Source organism: Bombus terrestris, chromosome 12, assembly GCF_910591885.1.
Source record: "Bombus terrestris chromosome 12, iyBomTerr1.2, whole genome shotgun sequence".
Lineage (NCBI taxonomy): Eukaryota > Metazoa > Arthropoda > Insecta > Hymenoptera > Apidae > Bombus > Bombus terrestris.
Window position 1 is genome coordinate 10,479,694 of NC_063280.1, and position 27,731 is coordinate 10,507,424.

The 27,731-nt window shown below is 39.9% G+C and overlaps 3 protein-coding genes across 9 annotated transcripts in view; 2 read left to right on the forward strand and 1 right to left on the reverse strand.

The window, feature by feature from the left end:
* Positions 1 to 9,316, forward strand: part of LOC100652291 (transcription factor cwo) — a 38,100-nt gene extending 28,784 nt beyond the window's left edge. For 3 of the 5 annotated variants that reach the window (XM_012314817.3, XM_020865923.2, XM_020865922.2), the window contains 3 exons: positions 6,506 to 6,689; positions 7,070 to 7,306; positions 7,470 to 9,316. In XM_012314817.3, coding sequence (XP_012170207.1) covers positions 6,506 to 6,689; positions 7,070 to 7,306; positions 7,470 to 8,047 — 999 coding nt within the window. In that variant the 3' untranslated portion in view covers positions 8,048 to 9,316. Of the gene's footprint in view, positions 1 to 5,266; positions 5,930 to 6,505; positions 6,690 to 7,069; positions 7,307 to 7,469 lie in introns of those variants that run through there. The other 2 variants (XM_012314821.3, XM_012314822.3) reach the window with 2 other exon arrangements.
* A 371-nt stretch (positions 9,317 to 9,687) lies between these two features.
* LOC100631080 (elongation factor 1-alpha) lies at positions 9,688 to 18,121 on the reverse strand. Of its 2 annotated transcripts, none has more exons than XM_003399641.3 (4): positions 17,966 to 18,121; positions 13,527 to 14,366; positions 12,838 to 13,331; positions 9,688 to 10,866 (listed from the first exon to the last, which is right to left on the reverse strand). In XM_003399641.3, the coding sequence occupies exons 2-4, from the start codon at positions 14,347 to 14,349 to the stop codon at positions 10,798 to 10,800; spliced, it is 1,386 nt and encodes a 461-aa protein (XP_003399689.1). In that variant the 5' UTR covers positions 14,350 to 14,366; positions 17,966 to 18,121; the 3' UTR covers positions 9,688 to 10,797. The 2 variants fall into 2 exon arrangements, with proteins under 2 accessions (XP_003399689.1, XP_012170206.1); XM_012314816.3 differs by lacking the exon at positions 17,966 to 18,121 and adding an exon at positions 17,468 to 17,793.
* A 4,731-nt stretch (positions 18,122 to 22,852) lies between these two features.
* Positions 22,853 to 27,730, forward strand: LOC100651966 (popeye domain-containing protein 3). 2 transcript variants are annotated; one of them, XM_003399639.4, is made up of 7 exons: positions 22,853 to 23,073; positions 23,187 to 23,321; positions 23,416 to 23,597; positions 23,804 to 24,043; positions 25,636 to 25,788; positions 26,101 to 26,245; positions 26,380 to 27,730. In XM_003399639.4, the coding sequence occupies exons 1-7, from the start codon at positions 23,019 to 23,021 to the stop codon at positions 26,550 to 26,552; spliced, it is 1,083 nt and encodes a 360-aa protein (XP_003399687.1). In that variant the 5' UTR covers positions 22,853 to 23,018; the 3' UTR covers positions 26,553 to 27,730. The 2 variants fall into 2 exon arrangements, with proteins under 2 accessions (XP_003399687.1, XP_012170205.1); XM_012314815.3 differs by lacking the exon at positions 23,187 to 23,321.
* The last annotated feature ends 1 nt before the right edge of the window (position 27,731 follows it).

The window sequence follows — 27,731 nt, forward strand, 5'->3', positions numbered from 1 at the left end:
TTGGGTTTGCTTTTTATAGTGTTCACTCGTCGACCAAGAAGAATATTTCAAACATACTGTTCACACGCTACAAGATAAATATTTGCTACGAGTATACGTATCCTTTTTTCCTTTCGCGTTTTTTCATTTTTTCATCGACACCTATTTTTTTTTTGGATAACCAAGAAAAAAACTCGAAGTTTGCCATAAGTTTTTATGTCGTCTGGTGTATTGGCATTCCTTCGTTCGTATGCAATCGACATACGTACAATAAAATCAACGTTTGCTCACTAATTCGATTCTCATACTTTCGAAACGATCGACGTTTTATCGTCTATTTAAAGTGTAAACGATCGGAAAGTCAAATAATTTTCTGTGTGTATGTAATGAACCTTGGCCACGCGAATCCACGCGAAAGAAATGAAATACACGTTTCACGTAAATTATCATTAAGTCACGCTGTTCTTAATCGCTTTCTTCCTAAATTTCATGACTTTTATCTTGTCTTTTTTCAATTAAATTCATATTATTCAAATATCGCAGGTATTGGAACTTACACGTTGGTTTTTGGAATAACAGTTTATGGCGGAGTAACAACGATTAACCTATTTAATTAAAAGCTGTTTGACTGACGTAGTTATCAGATATATGTACTTACGCTTTTCTTTGCTCAACCACATTTTCTTACCTAACCGCTCCTGTTCTATGTCTTTCACGCGAGCCACAAGCAGTAGCGGTCTCTCGGTAGATGTTCCGTTTCCTTGTCTGTTTTGCACGTGACAATCGAGATAATGCGAGTCACGCGCCTCTACGAGTTTTCTGAAACTTCGTAGAGTAGCGTAGAGTAAGTACGTTTATCGCGTTTCGAAGAAAACCTGTTCGTAACGTCGCACGAAAAAGTCTTTAGCTTATCTCTTTATGCAGATCGTATTTTCATTCTCGTGCTTCGAAATGATTAGTTGTTTGTGAAACGGAGTAACATGGCCAGAAAATCGTTTTGACCCTCGTTGCACGTTCGAGAAAAAACGCTCACGAAGCGATGATCATCAGTAGCGACCCAAATAATAAGAACACTGGTATAGAAACGATGTGCGCGAACTTATTCGTGTTCCACAAGAGCAGCGACCTTTTTTATATCGTTCAAGTTACGAACGTTGTGACACGAATTTTACAGAATTCGCGTGTCACCATTAAAAAGATTTCCATTGTTACAAAGTACCCTGCTTTCGCTCAACGCTCTAACTTTAGAACGTACTTTTCTTTTAGTCTCGTTTAGTTTGGTAGCGAGATGAGCTTAGATTAGAAAAATTGAATTTTTACGATATTCGATATTTAACAGTAACTTTTCATTTCGAACTTCCATTTGCGAGTTAAAATTCTCGCCTATTTAAAAATTGTCATTTGTACGTTGTTCGCGATAGAAAATTTTCAAATTTGCTTACCTCTACTTACTTGTTATATAGAGGTTATTATCTCTTACTTTTTAACCTCACATATTCCGCTCTTTTCGTTTAGCGATACTCTTAACGTGTCGTCATTTTTAAAATCGTTTCTAGAGACAATATTTACTTCCAAATCTATTAGATGCAGTTATTTGACTTTAACGAGCATTTAAATTTACATTCGAAACGTTTCCATAAGTTATGTTTAAAGTTCCTAACATCGAACATTGACTGCTATTATTTCTTAAAATAGAACGGTACGACTGAATAAAACGATCGTACAGACCGTGTCGCTCGACTGTTACGGATCACATAATGGTTATAGACTGAACTGGACTCGGTTATAAGCGAGATCCCTGTAAAACTAACCTTAGGTATCGTGTAATTTCATAGTTTCGCGCTAAACATAGCTGACTAAATTGAAAGGTCGCGAAATTGTATCGAAATAGAACGACAAACGAATTTCATAGCCGAGCTGAATACAATCTTCCTTCGATTCAACTTACATGCACAGACAGATAACTGTTATCTCTTCTCTTCGTTGCACCGTTGCACGTGTTGCACGTTGCGTGTCACTGATTCGTCTCGCACGTGATGCCATCTAGTCACCGATTAGTTAAATTCCCCATATTTCAACAGAGTTGTCTGTTTCGGCAACTACTGACTTTCCTACTTACTGAGAAACAACGATTATACGCTCTTGTCCCTCTCCCGTTCCTTCGCATTTTTAATTCTTTGTCTCTTATAACCTTTGTCTTTGTCTTTTGTCTTTGCAATCGAAATACGAATTTCAAAGACGAAGAAGAGATACCTTTCTCGAGCGAAATAAACACTCTGCTAATAACTTTTGTATTCTTCAAACGTGCTAATTATGCACATAATCGTTAAATAACTCATCGCAATATATTCATTATGGAAATGTGACTGTATGGAAGTACGGGCCAGTGAATCATTCGACGATATCGCTTGTTTGCTTTAACCGTATGAAATACTCACTTGTTATTTTGTCTCCGGCGAATGAAGCGCACGACCGGCGTGAAATTGTCGATCTTGTTACGAAATGGCTGGTTGTTCCCTATGTTTTTCGCCTGTAGTGCCCCCTGCTATTCCTTATCGAGATACAAAAGGGGGAATTCGTATTTTCTTGTCACGTGTTTCGTTGGAGTTTGATTACGAACAAACGGAGCGTCACGAGGGCTTGACGTAGACGTAACGATTGCTATGAGCTTTCTGCGAACGAGACGCAAGTGCGTCGTTATGGGATATCGTCTTGGACTTCGCGCGGTGCCATTAAACGAAGTCGATAACGGAGCTTTCTCGATAACCGATCGGAGGTTAATCATACTCCAGTGGACCGGCGCGATGCAGATTCGATTCTGGAAAATAGTGCCTCTTGGTTTGGACTTTAGTACAACTTCTATCGCGTTTCTTCACCGGCGTAAAAATCTATCAATACCATGATTCTTTATTTCGCCAATGTGTTTCCGTTTATAGCTAATACATCGTTCATATGGGATATAAAGAAGGCACTATGATTCTCGCGAACGTTGCGTTTTTGCGGAATTTATAGCCGCATTGATTGATATTAATAAACGATTGGACTACATGATATTAGTCAGGATACTATCGCAATATATGATTGGAATAGCAGTGTGTGTCGATCGAAGTCGAACCAACGACTAACGTTTCTTTTACTCCTGGGAAATCATAATAATTTATGTTCGTAACAAAAATAATACGTAGCCAGTTGCGTCAGAGTTGCTAAAAACAGCACGTGTCCATTCACAAGGTGTTGTTCGTAATCAGTCTCGCACGTTTCTTCTCGTAAATGTATTTTTCGCAGTCAACGTGATCATTCGTCCACCGGAGACATTAGATATGCGATATTCTAGAATTAGTCGACTTATGCGAAAAGGAATGCTTCATATGCATCGAGAGTGGCGAATTTCCGTGAGAAGCTATGTAATTGTTCGTGTTACTGGTACAGTCTTATCAGCAACGGAATCGGCGATTTAACCTTTGATAAACATTCGGATCGCATAAAATTTTTTTCAAATCATTTATATCCGTTTCTCTATCTTCGCTTAAATTTTTATTCAAACAGCATTATCATCCTCGCACGGAATTGTTGTTCTTTTCTTCTTATCAAGGCCATTCATCTTTCCTACGTCAAGATGTAAAGTCTTCGTAGGAAGGCACGTTTCCGGGTACAAGCGACGTGAAAAACACGTTTCGCAATAATATATTAAAATCAACGGTCGTGCGTTCTAGCTTTCTGTTATCCGATTTGCTTATTCAAACGAGTTGGATAACAATATATTAATGTTCGAACGTTTCGTTTTTATATCTAATGCGATGTTACGGATGATAAAAACTATCGTTTACCTAGGTAGCTACTAAAAAAGTTGTAAAACGAGAAGAGTTTTTTAAGACGTTTCTTTTATTTACCGATCAACTTACCAGTTATATTTCTGCTTTTCGGTAAAGTCATCGTTATCGACTCACTATGTCGCTTGGCTTAAATTGGGCGAAGTTTTCTTTTTCGTAGTTATAAAAGCGCCCAGTGTGCGGCGATCTCGGCCGAAGCGTTTTGCCAATTTAAAGAACCGTAACGTTTTTGCTGCACCGAATTACCGACCGATCTAACGGTGAACCGAACGATGCTCGATCGCGGTAAATTTTTCAGCTCGTCCAAACGATTATCGATCGGCGGATAAAGCGCACCGTTGAGCCGATGCTTTGTAGCGTGTCTTAAATACGAACCCAGACGTACCGTAAAATGCTTACAGCGTTCGTTTGTTATTACCAGTGGCGATGAAGCTGCTAGATCCGGTGATACCCGGTTATCGTTTAAAAAACACCAGGAGGTCAAGCGTTTCTCGATAAACTCTGGTCATAACACAGGCTTCGATGTCAGCCGCAAAGTTCTCCCTGGTCCGGTTATATCCGGAATGTCGATAACTCGACCCCGTTAATGTGGTTCCCTAGTGATTTTTCACGATCCGGCTCCTTTCCCGGATCGCCGCGCTGTTCTCGTCGCGTCTCGTCGAATCAGCAGAAACGTCGAAGTCGAGGGTCAACGAGCAATTCTCGATTACAGTTCGCTGTACCGAGCCTGCATATCGAACGCTATAGCGTTCGTCGGATAAAGCCACGAGGACGAACTTCGTGGTATCGAGTTTATTTCGTAGGATCTTCCGTTTCATTTATTACCTTTTTCCTCGTTAAGCGTACGATAATTCGCAGCGAGGTTTGTTCCAACGATTACGATAAAAGCATCGATCTCGCAAATTCGCCGATACTCGTTCCTACATTTTTCTCTTATAAATTCGCATTTCGATTTCGTCGAGGAACGCCTATGCGTTCCGTATTCCGATTTCCTTCGTTTCGTCCAACTACACAGGCTTTCCTAAAATACCATTACGGCAACTGCGATCATAAACATTTGGCCAGGCTCCACGATCACGATTCCGTGGCACCGATGTGAAATAATTTATTTTATCTTGCCACGTGCGTGATTAGTCGTGGTCGGTGCATGTATCTGGTTCAAGGCGGTAATCCGCGTGTTCGTCGGTTAGAAAGAAGGCGCTCTCCTCGACGCACGGTCGCCGCTTTTTTCGCCGCGGTTGGCGTTAGCGGCGATTCAGTTCGAGCCGTGTGCATCGAATGCACTCGCGTGCGAACGAAGAAAATTGCCACGGAAGAGAATTCTCGGGGCTGGCTTCCTCGGTGAAACGTGTTTCCTCACGTGTTGGGCGTTATGCATCGCGCTTACAACACGTGATAGCGGCGGCGCGGCGTCATCGTCGAAGCGGCATCTCCCTCCTCGTTAAAGGAACGTAGGCGCCGCCGGCTGTGGATCGCAGTCGTGATCGTACCATATCGAAGCACGCATAGTGTGTCGCTGCCTTCGCGACGTCGTACGAGTCGTATCGTTTTGTCTCGTTTTATCGACGGTGTTCCTCTATTTTCGTCAGTTTATACGAGACGTTGCTTTCCTTTACGACAGTATGCGCAACTCTCTGTCGTTTCTTTATCGAATATATCGTTAATCATCGTATACATAGATCGTGAAATAGAAGTATTTTTCTGCAGTGGATACCACCGAAGTAACGTTCGCCGAGATTCGAATCGAGTGACGTCTTTGAAAGGGGGCGATATAGAGGCGCGATTCGTGGAAACGTTCGAACGTGCCACTTACAGCAATATTCTTGGATGTAAGATACAATTTCGTCAGGCTTCTAATTAAATTGCTAAGAGGGCCCTCTCGTAGCGTGCCACCATTCCGCCAAGTTGTTCGCGCCTGTGAGTGTCTGTGATTGTACGATTACTTGAAAACGGAGCAGGACTACGGCGTATTAGTTTTCACGCGTTCTTGCGTTCCAAACACGATGGTGACGCACAGTATGGACAATATTTTGAACATGCAATATTACACCGCGAATAGCCACGTCGATGCGGTAGCGCATTCACCACCGTTGAGGAAGAGACGCTGTGTGAATAAAGAGGTGACATCTTATTTCATGATCGGCAATTTTCTTCTTTTTCAAGCCGCGCCACTTTGTTTTCTCCTTTCGCCGGGCATTTTGCGAACCGTCTTTTTCGCTTCTTTTCCAACTCGAAGTTCAACAAATTCGAGAAATTTCGGTCTTCGTTTTCCAATTTACCGTATCTTAAATAGTGCGGCGAAACGTGCTCGTTATCGAACTGCATCTACGTAGCAGGAGAATCGTGGCATCTGTGTCGAAAGCACAAAATGACATCTAACATGGTCCGACTCGTAATCGTCTTTTTGCATCGTATCAACTTTCGCCAAATGCAAACGTAACGTTCTGCTACATATCGGATATCGCAATTATTTATCATAGATCGGAAAAATTGTTGGCAAGCTTCAGATAACGTAACAATATTACCAACGACGTCATACATACTGCTCGATCATATACACACGCTCTCGGAATAGCGCAATGATGTATCGTATTGTTAATTATCTCGTGGAAACGATCGTTTCGCTATCATCTTCGTTGTCTGACGAAAACGATCGAAAGTTTTAGTAACGTGTTATTTCTTTTCTGCTGTTGCAGCAAGATCCAATGTCTCATAGGATTATCGAAAAACGCAGGAGAGATCGTATGAATAATTGTTTGGCCGACTTGAGTAGGCTCATACCGGCCGAGTACTTGAAGAAAGGCCGAGGAAGAGTGGAAAAGACCGAAATCATTGAAATGGCTATACGTCACATGAAACATCTTCAAGGTCTTCGACAAGGTACTAATCAGATTAATCGAAAAGAATATTTAGATATTAGGATAGATAATTAGGCTTTGCAAAGAATGCTTGTAATTTTTTTAACCACTCAGCAACGTTTGAACATTTTTGTAAGATTTTTGAAAATAACTTAATAACAATTTCTTATTACTTTTTACTTAATTTCCTGGAAGACAACAATTCTCTTACAAAAATGTCGACCAATATGAAATTACATGTCCCGTGATTATCCTTTTGATAGTATAGTAGATATATCTGGGTTTATTTCGTTAAACGGCGTGTGTCACTTAATGTTTAGTGATCTCGCTTGGAAATAGTTGACACCAACTTTGGCTATATCGATAATTTGTCGTATTTACGAGAGTTTTATCAAATTTCAGAGTCGAAACACCCAGCCGTGACGTCGGTGCACACGCATCCAGAAGACAGCGTGGACAGTGTATCGCATTCGACTATCGCATCTACCGCGGCAGAACACTACAGGCTGGGTTTCCAAGAGTGTCTGAGCGAAACCGTGCATTTCCTCGTGGAGGTGGAGGGCTTTTTTGCCAGAGACTCTTTATGTGTTCAACTGATCAATCATTTGCAGCAGCACTGCGAGAAGATCCTAGCTACCAGTGAGTAAAAGTTCTTATGAAATGAAACAACGAAGGTTAGCGTAAGTTAGTATAGCGCAAACTTTCTACAAATGTACGAAAGGAAAAGAGAAAACAGGAATTCAAATAAGAAACCGAAATCAATGGCATGAGTTTTATATGATTACGAAATTCACGATTGCAGGTGACAGGCTAGGTTTCCCTCATCCAGAGATGCCAACCGCGAACGGTATCGCGAATGGCTCTAGTTACGCGCACACCAGCATTCCGACGATGTGTCAGCCGAACGGTCATTCGGACCACGGCTCGAGCTCCGGTGCAAGTTCCTTCGGTGATCCGGAGCGTCCTCTGCGCCCAGCGATCATCCCACCGCCGACTATAGCGAGCGACGACAGCAATCATAGCAGCCATTCGCATAGTACACCGCCGAGTACCAACTGTAAGCCTTCCAACTACAAGTTCAAGAGCTCTATCAAGCAAAGGTTCTCAGCGGAGAGGATAAAATCCAGTCCCCCGCCTACCATCAGCATGGAAAAACCATCCGCGTCTCACGGAGTTCCGATCTTTGCCCTTCACGACGGTGGCGCCTTCTACGTTCCGTTAACCGTCGAAGCTTCTCTGTTAAGGCCTCATCTGAACTTCATGTCGGACACCGGTCCTGACACGGTGCTTCATCCGGTCACGATATCGGTAAACTTCAACCATTCGAGTCCGCCAGCGTGGTCACACCACCATAGTCCTACGCACCAGCAACAGACATAAACGAAAGTCAGGAATCGTATTTGGATGTAACCCGATATCCTGTTTCGCTCGTTCCAACCGTCGATACACGTGTACGCGTATACGCGTGTCTTCGTACGTCTTGGATCCACGAATCCTAAATCCGCTCGTGCTAAAATTGGCGTTGTCGGTATGCCGAACACCGTGTCACGCGGTGGACGATGGAGAATGGACGACGACGCGGATCGATCGCGCTCGTTCGAGGACACGATCGACTACCTAGGAATCGTGGAATCGTCGATTCGTCCAGATGTTTCGAAGATCGTGTTCGATCGGTTCTTGGAAAAGAAACGGTCATCGTAGCACGGTGACGGCGATTTTATTTTCTTTCTGGTTCTTTAGCTTACGTTAACGTCGGAAGAACGCTGGTGTATAGCGTGTTTTAGCGTTTTACGAAGGAACGAGGTGTCGAGGATGGTTTTTTCTTTCTTTTGTATATTTACCGAGGCTGTGGGTTGTCTTAGCATTTACGAGATTTGAGAGAAAGAGCGATTATAGAGACGTCGTTGGTAGAGATCGAGCGTTAGGGCTTGAAGGCCCGAGGTTGCTTTAGCTTCGGTATGTTTCTCCTTTCGTCGGTATCGTCACAGTCGAATCCCGTTTCTCCCACATTTTTCCCTTCTCCCTTTCTATTACGTCGATCTTTGTTTCCTTGTATCTTCTTTTCATCCGTTTCATCCTTCCCCGTGCTTCATTCTCTCTTTGTTCTTCGGCTGGACAAGTGCGTCGGGCGATGAATAAAAGTCGCAACAGTATCGAACTCGTTGAATTACGTCAATCGGAGCGTAATTAGTATTAAATAAAGATTAATCGATGTGTTTATGTTGGCGAAGCAACCGAGCTACCACCGTAAAAATACATATGTACGTCGAACTCTTTCGTAGCACTGGAGCCTGGATTGCCCGCAACATATTCGATCGGCCGACAAAGTTCTGTTTTCGAAACGTAAGCTAGCCGACAGAAGTGCCTAAAATATTTTCAGTTAACAAATTCCATTTATGTGATCGTTCCGTATGTACGAAGATAGTGGTTTATTTCTTTTCTGCGGATAATTCTGTGTCACGTTCGATCGCAAGAACGATCGATTCTGCTCGGCGCCCTGGCAAACGGGCCTCAGCAATTAAAGACTGACCAAGACCTGCATTACACTAAATTCTTGTAAGATCATTGCATTAAATATATATTTGTACATACCACGTTTAGTTGTAACGTTAACGAAGAATTTATGCGGAATAAATTATATTTACCATAGCCCTTTACCTCTTATCTCATCTTCCATGATTTTCTTATTAATGTACACATACATTAAACGTATTTATCGTTACCTTAACATGGCTGTGAAATTGAAAATATTCTTTATATTCAGGGATCCTTTAATTTTGCTTTTAATGCGATATAAATGAAATTAGAGAATGCCGATTAATTCTAATCTATAATCTAATAACTTTCATTAAGAACAAAAGATGTTTCGTTCTGTTGGCGCTCGAATATTCGAAGAATTTATATAAACGCCCACTAAATGTTTTCAATTTTTACGTCGAGAATTTTATTTCACGAAGGAATCCCCATGCGAAACCTGTGCAAAGATCGCTTCAGGAAGGAATAAGAATGAAACAATGCGGTTAAAATTTTTTTTTTTATTACATCAACATAATACTGGCTAAGGGTCAAAACAATTGAAGAACGCGTCTATTAGGGGTACCGAGATTAACACAAGCAACTCGGAAGAAACTCGCTGGCGAATTCGAGGAACGTCCGGTGCAACCGAGTTAGTTGCTCGATCGGGAGCGAGTTTCCTTCGAGCCGCGAAAGGGATGGGAGCACGATCTAATGTTCCCTAACTAGAGATAAATACATTTCTTATACTAGTAATAAAATTATTCGCAGCGAGGCAACCAAGTCTTCGAACAAATCAGCCTTTAACGAATCCTTCGAAAAGAAGATTAAAAAGTAAGGGATGGCGAGGCAGCAGCGGGTACACTCTTTATGTGTCCAACTCGAATCGCGTTAGGTTGCGTTAGTGTTTCTCGTTTAGGTATATGGGAATCTGTATGCGTGTATTATATGGGTGCGTGTTACGTGTTCTACGCGTGTTTCTTTCGTAAACGTCAGGAAGTCGTGAATAAAGAATGTGTTATCGAATTAATAATGTGGCGCGGAGGTCTTAAGTGATTCGTCGTGACCGACCGCTGCCCCGTGTTTAGTATCGCGCAATTAAGCTGTGATGATCATACGTCATCATCCCGTTCTGTTTCATCGGTTGTGTGTAATTGTTGTTGTTGTTACATTTAATTGAAAAACCTAACTACACATAGTTCAAGGGAACTGAATATTGTTCTGCTTTTTTTTTTGACGTTTTCTTTCTTTTTTTTTTGTATCTTTAGTTTTTTTTTTCTTTTTAGTTGTTTTGTTTTACCTGTAATTGGACACATATTCGTCAATGTAAAGAATGAAGTAAAAACGTAAGAATCCACCTAGCATATGTGGGGTGTGCGCGGGGCGTGGGTGAACTGAATGTGCAAATTCGGATAGATGCGCGGATTCAATACTATCGGATAATGTAACGGGGGTAAGCACAACATCTTTTTACTTTTTGTATTATTATTATTAGTCGAGTATGAGTTGAATGAAGCAGCCGCGGCGCACTGCATCCTATCGGAGGATCCCCTCGCGGAGGAGACGCTCGTCGGGCACCAGCCCGCGGACTGCGAGCTTCCGAGGAAGCTTGATGGTTACTTTTTCTTCTGGGCTTTCTCCGCGGCTTTTGTGACCTTGCCCTGGGTATCTTTAAAGGTGACACTCTGCAAATTAATAGATTTTAACGTTAAATCTTTTCCGATTGTACTCTTGGAAAGGATAACAATACGCGATACAGGAGACATCGTTTTATCGTACAGAAGGTTTGTTAGTTGCGAAAATATCTCCAAACAGCGATAGCTTTGTTATTTGATCGATCGATTTATGAAAAAATAACGAAGAGGAATATAACTTTCACTAGTTTCTTACGCAATGCCACGACCTGGATTTTTCTATGATTTTCGTATAACAGAAGATTTTGAGATTTTTCTTGGATCGATAGCTCTTGTTGTTTGTTTGATAGATGGGTTTAATGCGCGTACTACGGTAGCGTTCGAAATCAAAGTACAAAAATTAAATTAATTCTTTACAAATGGTTTAACACGACGTTTATCGAGTATCCTTTTGACAGTGAAGCTTTATCTTTCTTTATTTTTCTCATAAATCTATATACCCCGTGTAATCTACGTAAGAACATAGCTGTATAAATTAGATAAATAAATTTTTGAAATATATTTGGTAAGAGCGTCATGAAACTAACATAACGATCGTTTAAAAATTAAAAACGAGGGTTGATTAATACGAAGAGTTTCAAATACGCATAGTATCTAAAAGTAGATATAATTCCTCAATAATTTTCCTGCCTGAATAAACGTATTTGTACGGTTAATTTGATAAAGTACATGTTTCATATATTCTTTCTTTTTTATCACAATTGGCGTCACTTTATCAGTTATTTACCAAGCGTTTGACGCTATCAGACGAGGGTTAACGTCACGTCACTCTTTCTCATGTCCTAATATAATATTCTTTAAGATTACGCAATCTTTAGAAAAATATTCCATCTTTTCTGAAATTTCAATTCCATCAGAATTTCCTTAGTATGCCAATTATAGTTTCCTACGACGGTAAATTCGTCATTCCAAAAATATAATATTACAATACTCGCGCTCTTGGCGAATTATCAAATTACTCTCAAGATGTACAGCAATGAATATTTCATCCGAGAAAATGGTTGCATTATATCTTAATTTCGTAGAAACAGTTATTAAACTCGTCGTGAATATATTTATATCAACGTGATCTTCCCTCGCGACAAATTTGAATAATATCTTTGCATCCGATTGAAAAAGCTTTCGCTTGAGACAAAGTACCTGCAGGTTACTGTACCCGATACTTTAGATCGCGTAACGCGCCAAGAGATGTCAGAGGTCTGGAATAAAATAAAAGTCATTATACTCTGGTCATGTTGCCATGACATTTTGACCATCGAAAACCATTAAATATCAAAGGTGAATACCGCATGGTGTACATATCCATCGCCGTCATCGATGCGCTGTATTCTGTATTCTTCCAATTTTTTAAATTTATCTAGATCCAGCGAATTCTCTACGTTTCAAGAGCCTCTTTAACAAAGATTTTAATCAATGGAAGAGACGAGGAACCTTCCACAAAGAACATCAAACGTTGTATGCGCACATATCGGTTTCAATGAAACTCCGCAAATAATTGAAACGTATGCCGAGACATTCGATACTTTATAACGAAGTTTTAATCAATTACAGTCGGTTACACATCACTGCAAATGTTGCGATTAATTCGTATCGGAGAAGAGAAACGCCAGCTACGTTATTAAAGCTTCTCCTCGCAAATGAAATATTTTCCATTTCGCGTCTATCACAGCTTTATAAAAATATAAAAAGCGTAAGAAAAGCGTTTGAATCGCTCGATGTTGTTAGATTACTTTATAGGGAATTACTCTATTACCTGATAAATTCCCCTTGCACGATCGAACCGACGTTATCAGTGAAATTGCACAAGCTACTAATTACGAGTTATTTAATATCCATAAGAGTTACCGAATTTAAACGGACATATTGCTCTTCTAACGATAATAGTGCCAATAATAACGATAACGATAATGCTCGTAAAGAATCGCCTACGAGGCACGAAATATCCGTATGAAATAACCGTACCTTTATGACGCCCACAGCGACAGTCTGACGCATGTCGCGAACAGCGAAACGTCCCAGCGGCGGGAATTCCTGGAAAGCTTCGACGCACATCGGTTTAGTCGGCTGCAACATCACGATCGCGGCGTCTCCGCTTTTGATGCTTTTCGGATTCTCTTCGGTGGTCTTGCCGGTACGACGGTCGCATTTCTCTTTAATCTCCGCGAATTTGCAGGCGATATGAGCAGTGTGGCAATCGAGCACCGGCGTGTAACCGTTGCTGATCTGCCCGGGATGATTCAGGACGATTACTTGAGCGGTGAAATCGGCAGCTCCTCGCGGCGGCTGATTTTTCGAATCGCCTGCCACGTAACCACGTCTCAACTCTTTCACGGAGATGTTCTTTACGTTAAAACCGACATTGTCGCCAGGCAATGCCTCTGTCAACGCCTCGTGGTGCATCTCCACCGATTTCACTTCGGTGGTCAACGCTGCCGGAGCGAATGTTACCAGCATGCCTGCGAAACCAAAACCATGACCATCTCGAACGAAATATTTCAAGTCGTATAAGTCAAAGAGAAAATCTTGCCGATAATTACTAGACATTTCTCGTGAAAATCAAACTCATAAATTGTACTCATAAATTGGAAAATATCATCGAAGAGAAGCGACGAAGCATTTAGGCAAGTCATAAATATTCTAAGTATCCATACCTGGTTTCAGAATACCGGTCTCCACACGACCGACCGGTACAGTACCGATACCACCGATCTTGTACACGTCCTGAAGCGGTAAACGAAGAGCCTTGTCGGTAGGTCTGGACGGCGGCAATATAGCGTCAAGGGCTTCGATCAGGGTCTTTCCATCGGCGTTACTATCTTTACGCTCCACTTTCCATCCCTTGTACCACGGCGTGTTGGGCGATGGTTCCAGCATGTTGTCACCGTGCCAACCAGAAATCGGCACGAACGCCACGGAAGCGGTGTTGTAACCGATCTTCTTGATGTACGACGATACCTCTTTCTTAATTTCCTCGAAACGAGCTTCCGAATACGGCGGATCGGTCATGTCCATCTTGTTCACGCCGACGATCAGCTGCTTTACACCCAAGGTGAACGCCAGCAGAGCGTGTTCGCGCGTCTGTCCGTTCTTCGAGATACCAGCTTCGAATTCACCGATACCAGCCGCCACTATTAACACGGCACAATCGGCTTGACTCGTCCCAGTGATCATGTTTTTGATGAAATCACGATGGCCGGGAGCGTCGATGATCGTCACGTAGTATTTTGCCGTCTCGAATTTCCAGAGGGCGATATCGATCGTGATACCGCGCTCGCGTTCAGCTTTCAGCTTGTCCAACACCCAGGCGTACTTGAACGAACCTTTGCCCATTTCCTGAGCCTCCTTCTCGAACTTCTCGATCGTACGTTTGTCAATACCGCCGCATTTGTAGATCAAATGACCGGTGGTGGTCGATTTGCCCGAATCGACGTGGCCGATCACCACGATGTTAATATGAATCTTCTCCTTACCCATGTCGACGCTCTAGTTACCTGCAAGATTCACCAGGCTACGTGAATGCTCGGCTTCGTTATCGATTTCTGGGTTCGCTCGACTCGTTTATGGAAAGGCGATTAGTCGCGACGCGCGCGATCCCCTTTTCAGTTATGTCGACATCGAACGCTGTTCGTAAGAATCGAAACGATATTTCGCACGAAAATAACGCTCGTTTCTTCGTTCCGTTTTTTAAATTTTTAATCTACACAAAGGACTTCCCTCTTCTTCGTAGATCATGGCCGGTTAAAATCGGATTAATCGCGCGTCCTGTTACGTCGCGTAACCTTCTATCAAAGCATTAAAGTATTAAAAGAGCCAGTTAAAAATACGATTTTGTCTTTCAACTCGATATCGCGTATACAGTTTCTTACCCTCAAATGCAACTTTCTAACGGTATAAATAAGCTCGACTACCTTTGACCGAAGATAGACACCAGACGTATACATTGCAATCAATAAAGCTTATTTCTGATCCGAGCTTACTTCGACTTCTTTCAGCAGTTCGAAGTTATAAACGATGGATAAATTATAGAAGGTGACAATTATTTTTACGCTAATTCGATAGTTTAGCTGCTACTAAGCTATTTTCACAATTATTGCATATTTTTAGCTTATACGATTTAATTTCATCAAATGAGAAAGATATATATATATATATATATATATAAACAGTTATTTCAGATTACGTAGACAATTTTCGTTTCAAAGAACCGAAAGAAGTTTCAAAGGAGAAGAGGAATCGTCGAATTCATCGAATTTATTTGTCTCGTGTACGCACATTGTGTCCTTATTCATTTACGCGTAATTGGTCGTACACGTCCTTAATAAATGGCCGGAATTCAATAGACCACGGAATGTGGTTCGTTATCCGATGGGAATACGACGAAACGTTAGTTTGAACGCGATGAGACGTTTGAATCGTTGGTCGCCGACTGATCATACGCGTGCTTATACTACTGGCACGTCAGATATTCGATAGTTGATCGCAGTTTTGTTGGTTCGTTAACAGACTTTGCGTGACAGTCGTGTCCGCTTCTGTTTCATATTTAATGTCATGGGAATATGGAAAGATTATATTTCTCTGTTACATTTTTTATTGTTCTTTCGGGCTAATTTTTCATGTAAGATCCTTTAACACAGTTAAGAAATATTATCTACAGAAAATTAAAGAAATTAAATTGAACAAAGGAAAGAGACGTATTTAGATCTGTGATATATATCCTATATTTGATATTTTAAAGCAATGAAAATTTTATTGGAAAAATAATAATGTCTTTTGTTAGATCGAATTTTCTAATTATTTTAGATACTGTATTCCTTCTTTAAGTCGCGTTGTTGAAACGACGCTACTTTTTCTATCGCGATTTTCCTGTTTTCCTTTCTATTTGTAAATTTAATAAAATTTCTTTTTCTTCTTTAAACCACACTTCGTTTGTCTTAATCACGAGAGGTGGTCAAATATCATATCGTTACATAACAAACGTTTTCCGACACCTTTCAGTGTATGGTTCACACATTGACGAGTGGAGCTGTATCGATTGCTCGGATTCGACGAATCATGCCGCTTCCTAGAATTATTGCATCCGTAGGATGTATCGAATTGCTCTCGAGTTTGTAAGCAATAACGAGAGTGCAACAAACCGAACGCGTTTGAAAATAAATCACGCCTAAAAAGAATATGAATCGCTTAAGCGTGATACGTTAAATGAGAAAAAGAAAAAAAATCCGAATATACGATTCCACTAAAAAAACAAACAAAGAAAATGTGAAATTTTACGTTTAAAATTTGTCTCATTAAATCAATCAATTTAAAGAAGTTTGCATATTGCAGGAAAATTCACTTCGAGAAAGTGGCTACTCCTCTTTAATATCCTCTATGCAGCGCTTCGTTTCTTATTGAAAACACCTACGGAAAACTTGTCTCGTTAACTCCATGTTACCCGTATTTGTCGTCTTATTACGTAAAAGTTTACAAGAACTCGCGAAACGACCAGCTACCCTTTAAGAACACACCCCGTGCATTATAATCACGTCGCTCTCATCGAGAATACTTCGCCAACTCACGAATCCTGTCAATTGCGACATTCTTTCCCCATAACTATCGCGAACAAAGTAATCTCGGATGAGTATAAGACGAGAACACGATTGATTATTAACAGAATGCGTTGAGTTTCACTGGCTGATCGATCGTAACACTTTTTTACTCGGGGTAAGTACTGGATCACGATGGGCGGTCGGGGTAATTACTTATTACATTCTATCGGATTACAGGACGATTTCTCGCGGATTATCAACGTTTCGAACTTATATCGCGCGGCGAATGACCCGGTCGTAATTGCTCGGTGGACAGGGTTCGTTGCACGTTGTCGACTATCGAGAGAACAATTAATATTTACGTGTCAACGGAGGCTAGCTGACGAACCGCGAAGGGTATTGATTCGACGAAAGGGCCCCATGCGGGCCACATCGAAAATACCATCGGTGCGAGTATGCGCGCTTATTCGGTCGAGCCCTACGAGAAAAAAGAGAGACAGACTCACCACGGCGATCAGCATTGTCGTGCTTTAATTTTCACCCCACGAAAATGTCTCTCTGGCAGCCCAGACCTCGCTTTCGATCGATATTATTCCAAAGAATCGCGATTAAACCCTATCCCCGTATTACGAACCTCTTTTCCGTGCATTTTCCCTTCAAAAATTACGACTCTCGATGATACGATATTCGAACGATTAAAAGATCCCATAGAAATCACGTTAACGTAGCGCACACGTTCGATAGCGTGCAACGATTCGCATACACCGGCCTCTTCTAATAATAGTCAGAGCGACCGTGCGAAGCAGCCATTTCGCGATCCGCAATTTCAGGCTCGCGATACGGACATCGCCTATCCAACATCTCGAACAACGCACCATCTCGAATCAACAAAAGTGCCATGCCGCGCGTTTTCTCCAGTTTCGGAGATCGTTGAACCGTAAACACGTTTTACAACGTTCGCACGCAACTCGCGCTCGTATGATGCAACTGAACATTAAGGGTAAAGAGGTTAAGCGAAGACAAAACCGCCGGTCCTATCTCAATACCGCTTTCTAGACACTTACCTGTTTTCCAATAGGTTTACGCAAACTCCAGCAACGAACAGGAAGATAAGTCACGACGAACAGGAAGATAAGTAACGCGAATTAAGCGGATGCGATTACGTCGCGAGATGCTCGCCCTCGACCGCTCAGCGTAATGGCCGCGGCAACGAACTAGCGGCGCACTTCTCGCCAAGTGCCCGGTCCTCGCCTACTCGTACTCTACGCGATCGGTCGAATCCGTTCCAACGATAAACTCGACTTGGAAATCTTTTATACGCAACGAATATGATCTATCGAGTCTTTTACATTACCGTTAGTCTCTTATCTACGAAAAACGAAACGTGCACAGGGCGGATTTGCACCGGGTCGAATCAATATGTCGGCAGCGGCCGGTACTGCTCCACTTCCGTGTTACTGTTAGAAGAGTACTGTCTGCTTCGTTTACATCGATTTTTACGTCCGTCGCGTTACAATTTCGTAATATCGGTTGGCTCGGAGTTGTCCGCAGGATTTACTTACCGGTATCGACGGGATGGAGAGGCTGGAAAATCCGCGTGGTATCGCACGTATTTCTCTTCTAGCCACTAGGACGGGACACGGTGACAGAGAGAGTCGCGGAGGGAGAAGGAGAAAAGGCTCGGGAAGAGCGAGAGAAGCGGGCCGGGGTGAAATCGCAGTGTCATCTGCTGGCGTAGCCTGCGGCTAAGGGTGAAGGGCGCATGTGCCATCGACACGGTCGACGATGGTCCGCGAACACGATTGGGCGGACCAGCCTCGACCGTCTATTTTTCACCGGCGCCACCGCTCTCAGTTTTGACCGATGATGCATCCGCGAGTAGATTCGCCAACTGCCGGATAAAAGCTCGGTCGGTGCATTTCGGGCGAGCGTGCACGCGAACGCTCGCGGCCTCTCGCGACGGAGATCAGCTTCTAACGTCTCGTCGAACGATTGCAACCGCGATGATTGTCCGAGAAGTTCGTTGACCTTCTCTGTGTACCGTTCCTCGACGGTCTTGTGCAGATCTGTCCCTCGAGATAATCTCTTTTAAACCTAAAATTTTCCACCGATACCTTTCTTCGACTCTAATAGGTCTTTGTAAAATTCGGCAATAGTTCACTTCTCAGAGGATATTTTTTCCTTCGCATTATCCCTTAAATTTCTAAAGAAGAGACAAATATCACGGATCGATCGGCAGTTTTACAAACTTTTGACCGATGTTATCGCCACGAAGGACAAATGTTTTGTTTTCTCATGTTCCAATCGGATTTGTTCGTCGTGTGATTAATTTCATCGAACGCAAAATAAAATTACGTACGTTTAGCTTTTCTGCGACATGTCGTTGCAGTCACGTGCTTATTTCATCAGAAATAGAATCGCGAATAGTTATTGCGAGCGAGGTCAATGCTCGGTGTATCTAAAAACTGACAGAAAGATTTTTGTCTTATTTCCCGTAATTTATGATCGAATTACGTATTCTCCACTATCACTATCTTGTTTACAAATATCGTAGAAAAAACATAAATAATAAGTATCTATATGCAGCGATGAATAAGAGTATCGATAGAGACTACATAGCTATTCTTGTAAAATCTTATACGAAAGTCTGGTTTGTGACAATGTTTCGTCGCTGCATATTTTCTTGACGTTATTAATTCGACTTAAGGTTCATCTTTATGGAACACCCCGCGAACTTCTTATTTGGGAATTTCCGATTGACTTTGAAGAACGTCTCATCGATTGTTCCCTTGATTAAACGCCGATCGAACGAGCAATTGTTCAGCGAATACAGCGGCTGCGTGGCGTGCGTTATCTGAAATAATGCAGCGTCGCTGAACGTCGAGTGAATGGAAATTTTTGTTTAAATATTAAAAACTATATTTATGCGATGCAGGAGTTTAAAGACTTGTAATTTTTCAAATGGAATACGTAGATTTTGTTTGTACACGAGTTTTATGCAATTTTTATGAACACGACTAAAGAAATGGAAATTTATTTCCTATCAGATTATATAGCGAGTACCTACATTTACGTTGAATAGTTTGTACGTTTCTGCGCATTTAAATTTCTCATAAACGCAAAAACATCTCCCTTTCAGCGATGCAATTTCTATATCCTATTAGAATCCAAATATCTTTTGAAGTTGTGAAATTTCATAATGAGAAAGTTCGATCTTGAAACTGTGAAAGACAATGAAACTATTGGAAATAGATATTCGAATCGTTGCGGTGCAACTATTCACACTTGGAGAGTTTCGAGAGTCGCAGGATCAGGGAACTTTCCGATTTATGGATTCACGCTATGGTTAGATATTAATGGTGGAAGATGGAAGAGATCGAGGAGATCGCGTAAGCTCCAATAAATTGGAGTGTTATAAATTTCAGGCGAACTGAAATGATTTTGTATGAATTATTATTTTTTTCATTATTATTTTCTTTCTATTATTATTACATATCGCATTTATATACATCTACGTCGCATCAATAATATCGTAAAACATCTGCGTACATGTTGTTTAAGTAATAATTTTTCTAAATGTCAAATAACCCTTAAGTATATGCAGCATAAAAATAAAATATGTAAGAACTAAATACCTTCCAGGTCGTAAATTAAAATTAAAATATTACCTTTCAAATCTTTGCACAATTGTCTATTATTAACAGTTGCCTTTCTTTCGCTTTTCTTGGTCGAGCCTGGTCGGTATATTTCGGGTAGACTAAAGCGTTTGTCATACTTTCCATACTTAAATTACAACTGACTTACCTGTTTCATGTTTAAGACTCGTTCTTCTACAGGATTTGCCGAGACTCAGTGAACTACCTGTTCATTGTTACCTTTTCGTGAGAAATTTCGAGAAAGTAATTTGCACGGAACCGAAGGAGGAGTCTCTTTATGAAAAGAAAAATAGTTTTACTTGGCTATATAGATTTAAGCTTTCAGTAATTTTCCATCTTTTGTGACGATTTGAGTCCAATTCCTTTATTCGGTCTCTGTCGTACTCGACTCTTCTCCCAAAACGTAATGCAATTTTGAGATCAAAATTTCGGAAATCAATTCCGACATTGGCGTTTGATCGATACATTCCCTCCATACACGGTGTACACAATTTTTCTTTTTTCTGTTTCTACCGTATTTTTATCTTTACGATAATAAAAATGCCGAGAACGAAAATGCTCACTTTGGTTTTCCATTTTTGATGCGACAACAAACAGCAACAAACAGCAACATTCTTTCTTGAAATGTATAATGATTTGAATGTTAGAATAAAATTGGCTATTTAAAAATACGACTAACGACATCTAAATGTACAAAAAAAAAAAAAAAACCGGAATTATTTTCCGTACAATCTAAGAGAAAGCTACTAATTCGTTATATTAATTAATCATTATCGTTTCCATTATTATGTATTTGTGATATTAATATTCAATTCCTACGACTCAAATTGTTAAGCGTTATCGGAAATTTGGTTAATTTCTGTTTTTATTGATTGAGATATCACTTTTCGGAAGTTTATTTTGAAATATAATATATATGAAATATCTTATTTCTTATTTCTATTATATTTTACCAATACTTTACCATATTTATATACGATGACTCATGGAAGTACTTGAGCACTTGCTACAAAAAATTTTTATGAATAGGTATATTACGCGGAAACTATTATATATATATATATATATTATTCTGAAACTTTATTAACATTGCAATGAGACACGAACATCGTGATTGTATTAGTGAAATTTGAAAGCAATTCGAAAATGTATATAAAAGGTTGCAAGGTATTTATTGCAGCATCTGATAAAAAATTAGTATACGATGCATGTGTAATGTAAATCTAATAACAATTTTAATTGTAATCTAATCTAAAACCAATTATAAAATCACACAATATCATATTTTTTAAAATTCTTAAAACGATAGTAAACGCACCATGGTACGTTAGAAATGAGGACATACGGAGGGACCTGAGAATCCCAACGGTCAAGGAAACAACTCACAGATACGCAGAAAAATACAAATCAAGAATTAGCAACACACCCAAACCGGCCAGCTGCGGAAACGTTCAAAACCATAAATATGGACAGAAGACTAGAGAGGAAGCTAGGAAGGAAGGATGGTACCCCGCTGGGGGTAGCCACCAACATGTTAATATAATTGTTAAAAAATTCTACCAAATGTCCAAATTGGACAAATTGTGAATTTCAATAAATAAATAAAAAAAATCATATTATTATATCACTATTATAAGCATCCTCTATTATTGATACATACAAAATCTAATAACCAATAAATATGACAAAAATAAAATGTTCAGAAACTGTATACCTTGTACGAAAATAGATTTAAATAATATACACTTGAAATATATGAAAAGTATACTATACTCTCTATACAGTTATACTATACTATACTATACTATATGCTATACAGGTAGTAATAGTCTATAGTATTCGTTTGCTTTATCCCCTGCTTGCATACCTGCTCGGATGCGGATGGTATATAAGTCCCAAATTTTTCTAGTGACCACTAGTTGCGCTGTTACTCTAGTGCGAGAAACATGGAATTCTTGAAAGCATTGTTTCACTTTCTTACGGGGCATTACTTTGACTCGGTGTCTCGCAACCAGAAGGATTTCATTTCGGAATTACCTATAGAAATTTCTCACGCGATACTCCGGATGCTGGATCCTGAAACGCTCTTGTCAGTACCGCAAGTTTCGCGCAAGTGGCATGAAGTGTGCAGTTCTGATTCATATTTGAGAGAAAAAGCAAGAGATTATTTAGCACTGTTAGCGCAAGCGAGAGCGGAAGCGGAATGGGAAGACGTCGTCGACGACGACGAGGAAGAGGAGGAGCTTTCGGAGTTTGAGTTTGAATTTCAAGAACGGTGGTCAGAAGACGATCTATTACTACTGGATAATGGTAATGTAGGGAATATAGAATATCAGGTATGTCCTGGCTGTCCTGTGTGTGCGAGACAGAATGTAAGAGTATCGATCATAGCAACTTACCGAGTTTTTGTAAGAGGCTTGAGAATTTCGAATTCGCTGCAACTTCCTAGACTCTTCTAAATTCCGTAGATTTGATTAAAAAAGTTACTTGACAAAATTAGATTTAGATACGTTAGTTTAAGTTAAAGTATACATTAATTTAATAAGAGTTAGATCGTAAATTTTTATGAGAAATTTCAATTTCCGAAAATGTGCAAGATGTATATAGTGTATATTACAAAGCCTCCAAACGCCAGAATCTCCCGCACAATCAAAAGCTCAACGCGACCAAAAATGATCTGTATGATCAACTTTATCAACGCATTCCTATCTTGCCCGCAATGGATATAATCTCGTTCAAAATGTGTCTGCGCCATCAACATGGAAACCAATCGATTTAAAGCTTTAGCGCAAGCGCTAGAAAGGAAAGGCGTACGTTGCGCCTCTACTTTCAGGCGAAGAGATTGATAAATTTCATCAAAACAAACCAAAGAGCATGGACAATAAGAATAAGTAGCCGTTAAAGATCCATCGTTTTCCTCTTTTCTTCGACACCACTCATCGATCGCGATTTAACCAACATGAGCCCTGGACTTGGACACGACCCTCTTCCTTCATATAATATCACCGCATTAGGTAAAGTGAAATACGTTTATTCGTTTTTTCTTGCATGTCGCTTTTTCTTATAATATGTAATCAGTAAGTTGTACAAGTTTTATGAAATGCAATTATTCTCCTATCATGTTCAGGTAATACGGCATTGTGTTTGTGGCAGCAACCGCAGCATATATTGTTTCAATTGGCGAATTTCTGCTTCGCGTTGTCGTATTCAGCACCTTCTTCGAAGAAAGGGATATTGTTCATGCATTCTGTCCTAATAATAGGTTAATAGATTTATGCATTTTCCGGGAAGAAGTGAACGAAATTTCTCGAATCGAACAACTCGTTTATTAAACTTCATAAATTTTGTCATTTCAGGATTCATGTTGTTGTCAGGCTGGGCATGGCACGTGATCTGCGCACCGGACATATTCTCTTGGAACTTCAGCTTCCTGGTGTTGAACATCGGTCAACTGGTTTATATCGTTTATCAAATGAGACCGGTCCGATTCGACCCTGAATTAGAGGAAGCGTATCACACTCTTTTTTACCCATTCAAAGTGAGTACCTTAAAACGTTCGTGAACAGCCCTCGAAGATTTTGTGTGCAGTTAGTGTTACCGTTAATATTCAGTGGTTAATTAAAACGTCAGAAGTGTTCAAAAGTGATATTTGCAACAAAACAGCGATCTAAATTATCTTAATTATTATGTGTTTGTGATTGTTATGTGTGACTTTTATAAGGAAGATTTTATTGTTAAAAACAGGTGTCCCGATTGCAGTTTAAGAGGTTGGTGTCCCCAGAATTCGCATCGATAATGTCGTTGCATGCAGGTGAGGCATACGCAATGCAAAATCTAACTCGGACAGACAGATTAGGATTACTGCTTAGCGGAAAGGTAAACGTTCTCAGCGATTCGAATTTCCTGCATCCTATCCTGCCTTGCGAGTTCCTAGATTCGCCGGAATTTGAGAGCTCTCGGGCATCCGTGGACGACAAATTCAAGGTAAACACACGATATCAAATTAATATTATCATTTGGAAAATTTACTATTTATTTGTTTACAGTATTACGATCGTTCTGCATATCTATGATACGTAAAATAAATATAAACTGAAATAGCTGAATTAGGGAGATTATTTCTGAGTCACGTTTCTTATCAACTTTTCTTTATCAGTAATTCGAAATATAGCGATTAAGGATGCAAATTTCGTAGTACAAGGCTGAACAATGTCGGTGTAATAGCCTGTAATCGATTAGGTCAGCGATTTATCGCTGACGAAGGCCGCGCGTTTGCAAGGTGTCGGGCAAGTTCGTAGCGGATCTCGTGGTCGATGGAAACTCTTATCCGATCAGGGTGCACGTAGTACGTACCGTATGCGTTTTTAAGACGGGATTTGATTTTGAACAGAGACGTTTTGAATTCGGTGGACATGACGCTGTAGGTGTAGGTTTTTTTTTTTATTTATTAGAATATTTACAATCAATTCTCGTTGAGAATTTTCAGTAACTTCATTTGGCGTGATACAATGACATGGCTTATAATAGTTTTTATATTGTTGGTTCTAGTAGAATCTAAGGATTTAATCTAGAGGGTATTTTCTTTTTAGTCTGCGGATCTGGTTTGTCGTGTCTAGTAGTTGGGTGACTAATGGGTTGTGGTGGTTGTTGACTCTTGTGTTATATCTGCTTCTGGACTTGTGTATTTTATCTTTGTCCGAAGGTATCTTGAGGTCATGGTGGATTGTTTCGTTGGTAACATACCAGGGTGCATTTAATAGGGATCTTAGCGTTTTCGATTGGAAGCGTTGGAGTATTTCAATGTTGGAATTACTTGCTGTTCCCCATAGTTGGATTCCGTAGGTCCAGACAGTTTTTATTACGGTCTTGTAGAGCGTAATTTTGTTCTGTGTGCTTAGGTTGGAGCAACGGTCAATGAGCCAATAAAATTTTTTGAGTTTGTCCCTGAGTTGTTTGGATTCGTCTAGGATATGTTGTTTCCAGGTTAATCTCCTGTCCGGAATCATGCCCAGGTATCTGACTGTCCTTGTTGGGAACTGTTATATTGTTAATGGAGACCTGTGGGCAGGTTTGTTTTCGCAGCGTGAAGGTTACATTTGTAGATTTTTTTTCATTAATTTTGAAGCCCCATTTGTGGAACCACTTTTCCATTGAATCGAGACCTCGCTGGAGAGTGGATGAGGTTATTGTCGGGTTGGCGTGGGACGCTAATAGCGCTGTGACGCTAGGTGTAGGTGAACGTAAATCCGTCGATGGCTGTGAGATTTCGGAGGAATGTTGACGAAAAATGTTGACGGATGGGTGTAAAGAGGAGCAGAGCGACAATAGAGAATTGAGAATCAAGATCAAGGGTCGAATTGGTAAAGAAAGTCGAAAGTTGTGCGCGGGCCGACCGTGTTAGTTTGTATATGTACTTTTAAGTTTAACTTTATTATACGATACTTTGATTTCAAATGTAATCTATCGCAATATCGTAATAAAACGGAATTGGATAAAACGAAACAAAGAAAATAATTATAAAGTTCGAAAAGATGAATTTATTGCATAAAGTTACATTAATTTACTTTTGCATTCAGGTGTCAATCGTCGCCGCAAGCTCCTGTAGGTACTTATATTGGCAAAGATCCGCGCTGGAGTATCTCCTCGTGAAGGAAGCATATTTAGCGACAGTTTTAACAACGTTGGTTGCCAGAGATATTGCCACCAAATTGTACGCTATGAACAACAAGGTAATAACAATCTCTGGTTGTCATTAGTTCCATTCTTTTGATACGGGGAATGACTACAGTCATTCGTAGTACGGTGTTTGTCGAATCCAAAGGATGATTAAAATTGCTCATTTGCCAATTTTTATGGAATTTTTATTGAACTTAAATAATTCTCGAATTAACGTATCGCCATAAGAATATAAAACGGTGTAGAAAACGTAGCCTGCGAATCGAAGATAACATTTTAATACGACGATATTAAGACCCTTTTAAGATTATTCTGCTCGATTAAAAACAAATGAACATCTTTTGCTTAGGATAACATCTGGTTAGATTGTTACAGATAAAGGATCGCATTTGGATATAAGACTGCCAACTATCAGCGCAGGGTTAACGATAAGTAGCGAATACAGGAGTCCAAGAGCATCCAGACAAACATTGATTCGCAGGAAGGAATCCTCGATGTCTTCCGATAATGGTAATCTTATCTACTCCATCTTATCTACTCTACTTCTATTCGATTTTAATATTTTATTCGTTTATTCGGTCAAGTATTGATCAAAATTACGTTCATACTTTTACTTTATCGATATTCCTATAATTCTTTCTTAGGTGTTTCTAATCTAAAAGATCGTCAGGTGAACAATCTGTCGAAGAAAGGAGCACCGAATATGGAACCTCTTCCAGAAATGCCTTCATACGACGACTTGGCGTCCAGTGGTGTGGAAAGTTGGTTAGATTCGTCGAGTAAGTATCACAGTTGCGAGATCGTGGACGAAGAATAGCAGGAGGCCTCCTTAACGCCGGACACATTTTACGAGGGAGATAGTGAATAGTGTTGCGTTGGGGAATTGCATATTAAACGAAATGAAGACTGTTTTAATCGAACTTTATTCCAAACTAAGTGATAGTGTAAAATAGACTAAATCATTTCCTGTCGGTGGTTTCGTTTGGCGAACGAGAAACTTCATGAACTTAATTGCTGAGAATTTACTCAGAATTGTTTAGAAGAAATGCTGTAAGAAAGGACGAAATTTAGCATATAAAATAGTTTTGGCGAATGGTAATAGAATATATTGTCGATTTTGGTATAAGTTTTATAATTATAAGAACGAGGTATCTAGAAATTCTAATTAATATAACTATTATCGTTCTATCGATATGCGTATTAAAAATTCAGTAAAGCCTTTAAACTGTTCCTTAGATAAGTGCACGACCTATTTTGTAAGCAAAATTTTCTATCTTAGAAGCTTTTGTAGATTGTTAGAACGAATATTTCTCCTCGTCTAGAAATATACACACACACATATATATATGTTGTATATGGTGGACATTTTTAATAGAAAATACTTTTAAATTTTCGTCTGGGTGAAACTTATGTGTAGCCAGAATTTTATAGCGATTTTAATACGTAATTATGTTGCACTCACGAACATACAACTTGATAATAAAACAAATTACGGCGATCAAGGATTATATATGCGTGATTATCATATGCGAGGAAAAATCTGTGCACCTAACACACGTAATTTGGAAAGCACAAATGTCTGTGAAAGATATTTTATTAATTAATGATGTAGAAAAGTTGAACTAGTGTCATCTATAAAGGAAGCTTTTTTTTTCTCGAACATTTGATTTTATACAAATCTTTTTCTTTTTTTGTTCGGTTTTTCATATTTTCTTTCCAGTAACAGATACGAGAAGTTGTTATTGAGAACATTGATTTTATCTTACAGTATCAGTTGTGTGTTTGTAATGTTTGTAATGCTAGATTAATAATTAATAAGATTCAGCCTAGGATGTAATAAACGTTAATTTTTCACCGTAACCGCATCAACGGCGGAAGATTGATCGAATGATCGAGTTAGTTTGTAGTATTTCAATACGCATTTTATATAAGTTTTAATTACTGTTTTCTTGTCAATAAATAAAATAAATAAAAACAAAAATTTGTACGGTTCATT

Coding starts and splice junctions, on each gene's coding strand:
- LOC100631080 (XM_003399641.3), bottom strand. CDS start 14,349: ATGGGTAAGGAGAAGATTCATATTAACATCGTGGTGATCGGCCACGTC. Junction 13,332..13,526: donor GACCGGTATTCTGAAACCAG/GTATGGATACTT, acceptor TTGGTTTCGCAG/GCATGCTGGTAACATTCGCT. Junction 10,867..12,837: donor TCGCTGTGGGCGTCATAAAG/GTACGGTTATTT, acceptor ATTAATTTGCAG/AGTGTCACCTTTAAAGATAC.
- LOC100651966 (XM_003399639.4), top strand. CDS start 23,019: ATGAGCCCTGGACTTGGACACGACCCTCTTCCTTCATATAATATCACC. Junction 23,074..23,186: donor ATATAATATCACCGCATTAG/GTAAAGTGAAAT, acceptor TATCATGTTCAG/GTAATACGGCATTGTGTTTG. Junction 25,789..26,100: donor TGTACGCTATGAACAACAAG/GTAATAACAATC, acceptor ACATCTGGTTAG/ATTGTTACAGATAAAGGATC.